The sequence below is a fragment of the Pyxicephalus adspersus genome, chromosome 6, assembly GCF_032062135.1.
Source record: "Pyxicephalus adspersus chromosome 6, UCB_Pads_2.0, whole genome shotgun sequence".
Classification (NCBI taxonomy): Eukaryota; Metazoa; Chordata; class Amphibia; order Anura; family Pyxicephalidae; genus Pyxicephalus; species Pyxicephalus adspersus.
In genome coordinates, this window is record NC_092863.1 from 53992244 (window position 1) to 54004542 (window position 12299).

Here is a 12299-nt window from a genome sequence, read left to right on the forward strand (position 1 = left end):
GTCATTGCACTTCAACTCCCATCATTCTGGTCAAGTCATTGCACTTCAACTCCCATCATTCTGGTCAGGTCATAACACTCAGCATTGGGGTCAGGCCATTGTACTAAAACACCCAGCATTGTGGTCAGGCCATTGGACTATAACTCCCAGCATTGTGGTCAGGCCATTGGACTATAACTCCCAGCATTTAGGCCATTGGACTATAGCTCTCATCATTCTTGTCAGGTCATTGGACTATAGCTCTCATCATTCTTGTTAGGCCATTGGACTATAACTCCCAGTAAGCTTGTCAGGCCATTGTAATACAAGGTTACAGCTGCTTACTTAGATGAAAAAGAAGAGAAATTGGGCCATGAAATGAAAATATCCATACACAGAATTTTACACAGCGAGGGCCTATTACCTCCAAGCTGTTCTAGTGCTTTGCTTGCACATTTGGCTAGCCAATTTGAATCAGTATATTTCCCCCGCACCAGAATGAACACAGACTACACTGCCGGGTTTTCATTGGAGTGCCATTAAGAATGAATCGCACTACATATAAACCAACGCACGTTACCGCATTCCAGCAGTGTGATTGGGTGATAAAAGAAGCAGGGCTCTGATATGGATTGTGTTCAGATACAGGAATGTGATATTATAGCTGAAGTCATGATATGATTGTAAGATGAGAAATAGAACATGTCTTTTTAAGGTTTGTTAATAGAGTAGCAAGTGTTTAAGATACTTGCCACATTTATTTGTTCTGTCTCTGTTGTCCCATTGGACAGATTTCACTTCCAGTCCTAGAGACACAGCAGGAAATTAGAGCTGATGGCCTCTGGTTCCTCCAGAGGTTGCACATACTGAGGATAACTCTCCCTAGAAATAAAAACCTGACTGGCATTCTAACCTCTCTGTAGTCTACTGAAAACATAAAGTTTTGGCTAAATTTACTTTGGATTCCATCTTAAATTTCTGATTGCATTTATTGGGAGAAATGTGTACATTTTTGGTAAAAAGATTTTTAAAAAGTACACGGTTCAATTGTTATTATCAGTTAACCATGCTAAACTTGGATTTCACTGGGCTGAAATACAAAAAAAAGTTTATTGATATTTTTTTCATTTTGTTTATTGCTGTCTGCACATTTGCTGTTTCTTTTAGGACAATCAGGTTACTAAAATCACTAACAATTGTTGGCTACACACAGGAAGTCTTTATTATGATTACACAGTACCCTAAATCTGTGCGATTACTGATCAGACATGATTTTAAAACTACTAACTCCTGTGAAGGGGTAAAATATATTGGGCAGCAGGTCTGGTCCTTGAAGGTAATGTAAGAGAAGCGGGGCAAATGAGAATGTGTTAAGCTGCATATACACGTCAAATTTTTCTCGCCCGATAATCGGCATCGGGCAGATATCGGGCGAGAATCTGGCGTGTGTACAGCCCAGGTCGTTCATCGTCCATGGATCCGTCCTGGCGATCGATGAGCGATCCTAATGCAAGGGAAGGGGGTGAGCGTGTAGCAGGGTGCCACTCCGTCGCTCTCCCCCTCCCCTCTCCATAGAGCAGAACGGTGCTGTATGTACAGCACTCGTTCATGCATCTTGCGGTTCTTATCGTTGGAAAGGATCGTGAAAGATCCTTTCCAACGACAAGAATTGCACGTGTGTATGCGGCTTTAGGTGTAGGAATCTGATCAAATTTGACAAGAGCCAAATTGTGAAGACTAGACAACTGGATCAGAGCATCACCAAAGCTACAGGTTATGTTGGCTTTTCCTGATATGCAGTTTTAGTACCTACCAGGAAGGGTCCATAAGGGTCCAAAAAGGGTCCCTTTAGTTCTGCTTTAAGGGTTGCTTAAATGATCCAGCCCCCCAAAAAACCACAGTATTACTTCTGGCACTCATTCTTTGATAGATCAGAGCTGTTTTGAGAGCACTTAATGAATGCACAAAAAGTTAGGTGTATGTGAAACAGTTGCTTCAGTTTTAGTAGCAAGATCCCACCAGAGAGTCTCTCTTCTTCATCTTACAGAAATCTCAGGTTTTTATTATTGTCATGGTATTCACACCAGTCAGGTTAGTTGACATGCATTCTGAAATGCAAGTGTTCTTTTTCTTTATAATAAATATATAACTTGTAGTGTAAAAACAATAGGAGAAATGGATGTTTTTAGTCACTTCTAAGTAAAATTAAATGACTTGTTTTTCAGGATCTCTGAGATGGCTAATGCAGCAGCTGAGAATCCAGAGCCACAATCAGATTCAAAGGGAGAATCTAGGTTTCCTAAGGTGGATGGTGACTATCCACTAAAAGTTCTTTACTGTGGAGGTATGATTTATCAAGCTGTACTATATTTTCTCCAGGAAGGATTTGTGTGTCTACAATTTGTAATAAATAACATGGGTCTTTTAGGGCCCATGTAAAGTAATATTGTAGTTAAGTCAGGGCTGTAGAATACAATAAAGCCTTTCCTTTTCACTCCTCAGTTTAATGTACTTTTACGTTTTTAATTTTTAAAAAAGTAATAAGGTGTTTTCTGAATTGTTTTTAAAACACCCAATTTATTATTATTATATTAAACTGTTTAAACATATTACGTTACATGTACATTACATAGGGGTTGCAAATGACAGACAGATGTATTGTTTTAACTCAAATTTTTTTTTTTTATTTCTCCTTCACAGTGTGTTCATTGCCAACTGAGGTAAGCAAAATCAATCCATTGGGGGGGGGGTTGCCATTTAAAGTAAAGATTTAACAAAACACAATGTCAGTTTGAACACCTGCATGCCCCCGTTATGGGATTGTAAAACCCCCTTGCAACACCGTATATCCATATTACCAGTTATCCCCCTTGATTCTCATTCTTCCATCACAGTGTGCTCTAATATTACATTGCTCTTCTGATCATTAGACAGTGCTTAAGCCTAACAATTGGCTGCTAAACCCAAGCATGGTCACAAAAGAGGAAGAAGCAGTGGGGATCGCTGGTATGGAGAGTATAGGGGATGGGTGGTGGGGAGAAGGTGTCCCTTTGGAGAGACACTGTCACTTTGCCCTGCATAGGCAGGAAGACAGAGTCTATTTAAAGTTTCATGATGCTTTTTTCAGAACAGAGCCCACCCATGAAACATCATGAAGGGATCAGGCCAGAAACTTGTACTGCCTGCATTAGTCAGACAATGTTGGCCTCCACTCCTATATAGGAGCCTTGCCCTGTGTTGGGTAACAGCCAACTGATGACTGAACATTTAGGAGCTGAAGGAGACGCTAGTTTAACAGCTGTCATTTTATGTATTTAACTCATCTAGAAATCTGTCTAATTACTTCTGTCAGGCCTCATGCTTTTTTTGTAATTAGAATTTATCACCATCTGTATATAATACCACATACCGCATATATGCACCCCTAGTTAGTGACAGTGAACATATGCATCATGCACATACATATGATAAGCTACCTGGTCATATGGTAATACCTAATACATGTATAAGGTATACCCTGAAAGATTTGTTTTCTTTAGTTTTATTGAGTTTTAGTAGCAGAGATATAGATAATTCTGAACATATGGTACAGCAGTAATTTATTGGTAGTATAGCTAAATCATTCGTCTTTTGAGAAACAGCTCTGTCGCTCAAATGAGTGAGAGCATGGGGTATGTTGAAGAAGAATTTATAAAAACTATATATAGGGAGGAAAATGTTCTGTTATTATGCTGTATGAGCAGATCTACCACAATTTCCTCAAGCTTCTCTGTATACAACCCACCCACTCTCCTGTCAAAGACTCAGTTCTGGAAGGGAGAGTGGGCGGGTTCTGGCATCATTACGTCACTATGGGGGGAAGTTTCTTCCCCTTTGATTGACACCTGGCTCCCCGCGCATGTGGAGCCGGTAAATTTAGTGGTCCGTCAGCCTGAAAAGGTTGCCAACCACTGCCCTAGAAGGTTTATGCTGTCCATAGATTGGTCACTTTTCTGTTTTACCCTGCAAGTCCATTGGAATGTTTCTTTAGATCAGTCATAAAACCATTTTGAATTTGTGAACTTGATCACATAGAATATAAAAACAAATAAAAAATTTCATAAAGGGGGGTGTAAATTAGTAAACAGTTCCCCTCTTTATTACATATAAATGGAATGTTCTCCTATGGAAGTTCTTTAATATTTTAAAGATTACTTTTCCTTTTTGTTTCCACTGGGGATTTGTCCTTATCTGTTCTGTTTTGAAACTTTGAAATCATATTGATGTATTTCTTAGGGAATGCACTGTATCATCTAATACTTGGTGGTGTCATATGTATTCCAGTTGAAAATTTAGGATGCTCTGTGATCTACCATGGGAAGCGTTCCTCAACATGCTGAAAGTATTTTTGCATCTAAGTTAATTTAACAGCCACTTGCAATTTTTTAACTTGTATTGTTTAATGTCAGATTCACCTACTTGCATCTCTCTCGTTTTAGTACTGTGAATACATGCCAGATGTAGCAAAGTGCAGACAGTGGCTTGAGAAGAACTTCCCAAAGGAGTTTGCTAAACTTACATTAGGTGAGATTAACATGTACTTTATTAAATCTCAAAGAATGCTTTAGGAAATTTTCTAGTTGGTACATCTATCTGCAGGAATTTGTCACTTAAGACTTATTATAACACCGTTTTACTGTACAGGGATATCAGCATTGGGGAAACAGTTTTCTGTTCTGATAAAGTTGGTTTCCCCATGCCTAAAACTCTCTCTGCTCTTTTTTGTACTGCTGCCTTATCTGCACTCCCTTCCTCTCTGATTTTTTTGGCTTAAATGTTCTTACCAGAAGACTTCAATCTTGCTAGTAGAGCTTGGACTGTCATATGGGCAGCACTATTTTGGTATACACAAGGACCCATTTTAAAGAATAGTGTCTTAAATGATCTTTTGTGCATGTTTCTTGGCCACCAGTAGTTGTCATGGTTTTAAAATGTAAAGTATGTAACAAACTAAAGTCTCCCACAGTGCCATTTACTGGTGTGACCCAATTATATTCAGAGATTATTTTTTCCAATGGTATTTTGAGGGGTGAAAAAATAAAAAAAATCTCAGTTTATACTTCAGTATGAACACTAAGCAATGAAAAATCCATTTAACGAACCCACTGTTAAGTGTTTTGCACTTAAAACTCATTTTGTCAACACAGTTACCAATGTTCACTTACTACAAGATGCTAATGTTACATTTTTGTTTTCAAAAGCATTTTTTTACTTTTCAACTCCTGACAGAACTATGATTTCAACAGGGAAAAGGTAGACTCTTATTGCTGTCCATTGTTAATTGGGGAGATTTTTTTTCTAGTGTTTGGTCCTAATGTTTGAGACAAGTCATAATGGAAAATCTTTTCAGTAAGAAGTGGAAACAGGTTTATATTACATTATTAAACATGAAGAAAAAATGTTCTCTGCAAAATGGTAATTTTCTATGAATAAGGTATTTATAAAGCTGTTATTTGGTAGTGTGGTCAATTTTTGAAATCTTTCTGGTGTTCTAACCACTCACTATTCTATCCAAACCAAAAAGGTTTGTTATACTATAACATCTATTGGTGTTGTATGAGGAGATACATCAGTAGAATTACGCGATTCTGCTTCCCCCTAATCATCTGTATTTTTGGTTGATTTAAAGGGAATTCACCTAAACAGGAAACTACTATTGAGGGTCAAGGCACAGCCGGTGAAGAGGAAGAAAAGAAGAAACAAAAAAGAGGTAAAATGTGCTGTATTTGTCACTGTATTAAGTGAGAAGAGGCACATTCACATCACTCAAGTTAGCCACAGTCAGATGCCAGTTAAAATTTACTCACAGCTTTATAATAATAAGACCTACCTAAAATGTCCATTTAGTTAGTCCATAATCTAGGCAGTTGCCTTTGATTTTTTTAATCTGAAACAAAGTGGACTTTTATTTCTTTTTGAAACTGAATTTTTATTGAAATTTTTAAACAAGTACAACAAAAAACAAACATAGCAAAACAGGTATGGGATCAATATACACAGAGCAGGACAAATAGTCCCAGGGCTCAAATAATTTCAAATTTGCCCACTTTGTTTTGGAGAAGGGCTGTAAGGTATTCCATCAGACGAACATTCCTAATTCGAGTATATAGGTCCTCCACAGAAGGAGGGAGATTGAATTTCTATCTAGCTGAGATCAGGGTGCGAGCTGCTACTAAAATATGGGTAGCAAGTTTACTAGCAAGTTTGGGGAGACCCATGAAGGGCAACCCTAATACCTGATCTAGTAGGAGCTGTTGTTGGGTCACATCCTGAAGCAATTTTCGGACACGGTCCCAATAACTTTGAATAATGGGACAATACCAAAATATATGTTCCAGGGTACCCCTCTGGGTCCTGCATCGCCAGCAAATAGAGTCCCCAGGGGGAAACAACTTATGCAAGACATATAGCGTATGGTACCATCTAAAAATTATTTTGTATAAATTTTCCTTGTATAAGGTGCGGATTGGTCTTTTAAGTGCTGCTTCCCAAATATCCGACCACTCATCACTATCCAGTGTACGGCCTAAGATAAATTCCCCATGTACCCATATGGACTTTTATTTCTAAAATTATTTAGGTGAAAATGAATTGTGTGCTAAAAAAAACACTTGCCTTTAACTCGCCTCCAAGTGCCAGTGATGAAATTACAGCCCATGTATTTCTTTTAAAGACAAATGCCAGGGGAAAAATAAGTACGGTTGTCCCCTCTCTAGGAGGAGCTTGAAAAGCAAATACTTTCCAAATTACCCACTCCGTTTTTCACTCAGCTGGGAACAACCGGGTCCTTGAAGGCGCTGCTCTTCTTAGCTCTGTTGGTCAAAGGCATTCTTACTTTATTATGAACATTGTAGTATAAACACAATGCAGCAGTAGCAGCAGTAATGAGAATGAGGGTCTGTCCATAACCTGGAGGGTTGGAGAACAGAAAGGAATGCCTGCAGCCTGGGAAGAAGTAAGGGGTAGGGGAATTGTAGTAACTTTTTCTGTTCAGTATATGCAGACCACATACAGAGGACTGTATGGAACTTGACTTTGGTTGTCAGGCAGAAGCAATTGCAGATATATGTAGTGACAATAAAACTACAATATGAAATTTTGGGAATGGCTGATTGTGATTTTGAAAGTTTAGACGTCAGCCAGCCTCTGAACCAAGCGTATCTTTTGTAAATCATATTGGTCCCTCATCAATAAAGTGAGCTAGTCACACTAACACACAAGGGGTGCCCTGACTGACCCACACTTTCATATTTATGCAGGTGGCAGAGGTCAAATTAAACAGAAGAAGAAAACTGTACCTCAAAAGGTTACAATAGCCAAAATCCCTAGAGCAAAGAAGAAATATGTGACAAGGGTATGCGGTCTGGCAACGTTTGGTAAGTTTAGAAGTATTCTAGAGTTGTTGTTCAGCTTTTATAATATTGTTGACTATCTTACTGAGTCTTTGACCTTTTATTTGCAGAAATAGATCTCAAAGAAGCACAAAGATTCTTTGCTCAAAAATTCTCCTGTGGTGCCTCAGTGACGGGGGAGGACGAAATCATCATTCAGGGAGACTTCACAGATGATATTATTGATGTAATACAAGAAAAGTGGCCAGAGGTAATTTATACTTATATTCTAAGTGCACAAAAATGTCTTTGCAGGCTCATGGACTCAGAAATCAGATCTAGAATTTAGTGTTTTGGTTTGCATTAAATTTGCTGAGTTGCATTAAGCTGTTACACTATGCACACAGCACAGTTCTGTCTTGCAGGAAAAGGAACCTACATTACATCACTAAATTATTACTACGGCAATTTTACTTACTCACCCAAGATGTGACAGGACAGTATCTCGATGCTCTTGCCTGCTATCAGCATGCGCTTTGAACTACAGCACACCTATTTCTTACCCAGTCTCTGATGTGTAGGGACTGCAAGAGGCTGAAGAAGTCAATTTTAGTTACTTAGAATACAGAAATTTAGTAAAATATATTTAATGTCATATTTGTAGATAGAATTACATAAATATGTGCCATTTCAACCTTCTTGGAGTTCAGTTTTGGCCGTTGTGGTGTGTTAAATGCAGATGTTTGATGCATGTTAGTTTGTGTGTTAACACATGTTGTAATAGGACAGCCTATTGTATTTCATGGATTACTCAACACATCACAAAAAGCTAAAAATTGTGCATTCAACAATATTAGCAGCACGCCTCTATGGTACCAATACACAACTTCAAAATGCATGAAGGTAACCCCCAGATGTTTTTTGCTTTTTATAACCATACTGGGATCTGTTTCAAATATTTAACTAATTTATGCCCTTGGGGTATCCCCCAATTCTGAGCTTGGATGTGCCTAATATAATTTGGTTTGTGGTAATGTATGTAATACTTTAGTCTCAAAGCAGTGTCAAAATTATTGTTGAATCATTGAGCCCAAAGTCTTTTTTTGTATCCCCTTATTCTGTAAGTGAACATGCATAGACTATTCTGGGTATAAATTTGTTTCCTGCAAATACCCTTTGTTTTTTTATATGAAGCAGCGGAGACATCTTGTGGTTAATTGTATATAAATTTGTGTCAAGAGGCAAATTTCATGGCAGGTACTGCTGACATGTATTCTATGCCAGTGAGTTGGTGGCAGGCTTGTTCATGGATACATCTGTTGTTTGTTTCCCCTTTTTCAGACCGATAAGCCCTTCTCCTCACAGCATACAATCTGGTTGTAAAAATGTAATTCTTATTCTATTAAATTGTGAAACCACATGTAATCAGAAGTGAGAAATGTGGGCAGATTTCATCTAAAAAATTGAAAAGCTCTTTATTTTAAAAACCCCAAAAAATATCTGATTAGGTGACTAATTTTTTTTTTTTTCTTTTGCCAGGTTGATGACGACAGCATTGACGACCTCGGAGAAGTGAAAAAGTGATCTAACATCGTGCCTGTTATATTCTAGACAATATAGCCAAAGTGAGCGAGGATTCAAAGAGCTTCGTTTGTCCTCAGTCAAACTTTACTACCCCTGTTCATGGCATCTGCCCCATTGTAGAAAGCTACCCTTTGGTTTTTTTTATTTTTAAATGCTAAAGTTAAAGTAAACAATTTCCTTCATGCAAGTGCATGATAAGTGTTTAGAATAATAAAAATGGTTTTGGTCATTACTTTTTAGGGTTAATATCATTTGTTATTTCTGAGTTTTCATATTGGAGAGGTGACACAGCACAGCAAATAGCTGACATATATAGATTTTTCCTTCTGTAAATGATCTAGTGCATTTTCATTGTTACCCTGACTAACTAGTATTAGAATGAGTATGACAGTCATGGAACCTGCTCCTTTAAATCTAAAATCTGACCAGTAAACTTTTCCCCCACAAACAGATTTCATCTGTAACATGGTTTAAATACCTTGGTATCCTGCCAGTGTATTTTTTCCCTGTAACAGTCAAGCTGCCCACCGATAGTTACATCTACAGGAAGCCCCTGTTTTAACTGCTTATTAGTCAAACAGCAGGGGCTTGGAAAAAGCAAAATTGAATCACTGGGAACTGGTGGCTACTTTGTAAAAAAAAAAAGTCTTGGGGAACAGCGACTTGCACTATTAACAAGTAATACATTTTTTCATATTTATATATAAAAAAAAAAAACTTGCATAAACTTTTACTAGGTATTAAGCAGGATCATCTCTCTTATCTGAGTAATAATATAATTGCAGCTTACAAGTTTAACTCACAAACCCAACCAATAGAACTTTGGATACATTGTAAAACATCACAAATTCTCTGGCTTCAGTACAAATTTTCTCTGTTTCCATCATAATGTCTGTTCTGTTCTCTCTTTGCCCTGTGAAATGACTCAAGACAATAGAATCAGCTTCTAACATAATGACATTTTTTCACTTCGCCTACGCATGTTGGTTCTGCAGCTAATGGTCACAATGTTACCTGTTTCTTCTTCTGCAGAGGAAATGTAAATCTCTCTGGCTGGGGAAGAGTACTTAGCTTCCTGTCAGGACAATGCCAATGTATGCAGGAGTGAATTCAAACTCTCCATTAATAAAATGAAAATGTAACAATCCGTCCACTTCTTCACTGGACATTACAGTTTAAGGCCCACCTATAGAGATGATAGTTCAACAATCCCAGTTTGATGGCATATATCAATCATCAAGTTGGTACATTGATTCATAAAATGGGAGAGCACATCTGCTGGACAGGCAAAATTCCCAGGGTTAAAAATGGACAAACAAATTGCAAACTACTTGACCCCAGGAGTATAGTTGCTACACCAGGATGTGTTTTGTTAGATTTGTCAGAGGGACAATAGCAAGGATTTAATGTAAATCTATTACAATCTGGGAGGTGAATTAGGCACCTTTCCCCTTCATGAAACCGCATTGGCATGTCCGGGATGCACAGAAAACTGGTTGTGTGCCTGGGAGCTGCAAACCAGTTTTACACTTTACCAACCAATGGGAAACGGCAGGTTCTCAGATTTACATATGGCTGCAGTTCACTTAAATGGGAGAGGCTAGGGCTGTGGTGGAGCTTGAGCCAGAACTCAGGAGCTCTCTGCTGGTTTGAAATTGCCCAAAAGTGGATACTTTGGTTGCAACATGGACTCCTTACTACTAACAAAAAAAAACATTAATATAGAGGCTGCAGTGCTAGAATAAAGAAAAGGTAGAAGACATAGGCTGTAGGAAACATTCTTCTGTTGCGGAGATGTTTCATTACTTTTTTTTTTTTCTAAACCATGTAAATTCTTGGTAGAGGCTGACAAGGTAAACCAGCTATATGTATATAGTGTACACTATTGGAAAAAGCTCTCTGCATGGTTCAATTGGTCAGTACACATATAGTTATCAATATCACAGCATTCTAGTTTTCCTGTTGGTTTCATTTTACAAATATAATAGCACAGATGCTTAAACTACAAGGTACCAGTACTTGATTGTTTTAATTTGGGTCCTCCTGCTTTCCTCCACATCACTACTGTATCCTGTAGTGCCATGAGGTCTGCAGAAAATGTGAGGTTACCAGTGGACCTTAGACGATTTAATTACCTCCTAGATTGTAAGCTCTTCGGGCCAGGGTCCTCTCCTCCTCCTGTGTCACTGTCTGTATTCGTCTGTCATTTGCAACCCCTATTTAATGTAAAGCGCTGCATAATATGTTGGCGCTATATAAATCCTGTTTATTAATAATTCAAACATATAAATATTTTGGTGCCATGGTCAGTGGGAAAGGTAAACCTATTTCCTCTTATTTTGCAGGTACATTGTATTTATTAATGTAATAATGACTGATAGATATATATCATTAAACTAGAAAACAAGATTAGAAGAAGTGAGATGTGCAAAAAAAGGGAGCAGGGATCAATAAATATTTTCATGTTAAGTTAAAAAGCATTGGACCATCACTGTGTCAGTGATCAACAGTGCAATGCAATCTTATCTGCTTCAGAACACCCTAATTCACCCGTGTTAGACCTTCCATAAAATGGTATTTGTCCCTATATGGTCCCCATATAGTTTTTACACATTTGACACATGACAAAGGATTCCCAAAGCACTTTGAATAAGGGAAGAAAAACTGTGATTATCTTTTTTCTTTCCCTGTGTATAGTTGCACCTCTAACTCATTTACATTTATATGTAAAATTTAACTTTTGAGTTTTGTAATCAGGAAACATGAAAAGAAGAAGCTCCTTCTGCAATAGATGGGAGACTGCAAAGTCTGGTCACCCCTCTGCTTATCATCGAACAGCGAAGAAGCAGCAGCAGAATAACCTGCTTATTAGATCCCCTCTGCTTCCAACATGTTTATCAGTATATTTGGTGCAGCATACCAGTCTGTGCAACAAATCATAGGAGGCTAAAATCAAGTAAATGTGGGGAATTTTCACTAAATAATGTAATTGTTATTTTTTATTAAAATAAAACTATTTTGTTATTTTGTTTAATGTGTTCTTGGAGTTTAGGCTAAATAAACATGACTAGAGGATAACAATGAGTTGGAAAGGAAAAGCATACGTAGCATGTGCACCATCTGCTGGCTAATCCTGGTATTTCAGCCTAAATTATCATTAGTAGAAAATAGCTGGTTTAAAATTTAAAGCAACTTAAACTGAAAAAACAAAAAGTTAACAGGAGTTAGAGCTAATCGTTAAAAAGAGACATGAATTCTATTTTTCCAAAAAAAAAAAGCCCTAGCTCTTGGTGGATTTTTGTTTATTTCCTGCCACATGCGCTGTACAGTGTGGAGATCAGCTGTATATATATATATATATATATA

At 37.7% G+C, this 12299-nt stretch overlaps 1 protein-coding gene across 1 annotated transcript in view; it reads left to right on the forward strand.

Annotated features, from left to right (window-relative positions):
* The window catches only part of DENR (density regulated re-initiation and release factor), a 10030-nt gene extending 865 nt beyond the window's left edge, over positions 1-9165 (forward strand). The window contains exons 2-8 of the mRNA XM_072415790.1: positions 2205-2323; positions 2680-2699; positions 4458-4542; positions 5648-5728; positions 7278-7394; positions 7481-7620; positions 8889-9165. Coding sequence (XP_072271891.1) covers positions 2215-2323; positions 2680-2699; positions 4458-4542; positions 5648-5728; positions 7278-7394; positions 7481-7620; positions 8889-8933 — 597 coding nt within the window. The 5' untranslated portion in view covers positions 2205-2214 and the 3' untranslated portion in view covers positions 8934-9165. The remainder of the gene's footprint in view (positions 1-2204; positions 2324-2679; positions 2700-4457; positions 4543-5647; positions 5729-7277; positions 7395-7480; positions 7621-8888) is intronic.
* Positions 9166-12299: the final 3134 nt, after the last annotated feature.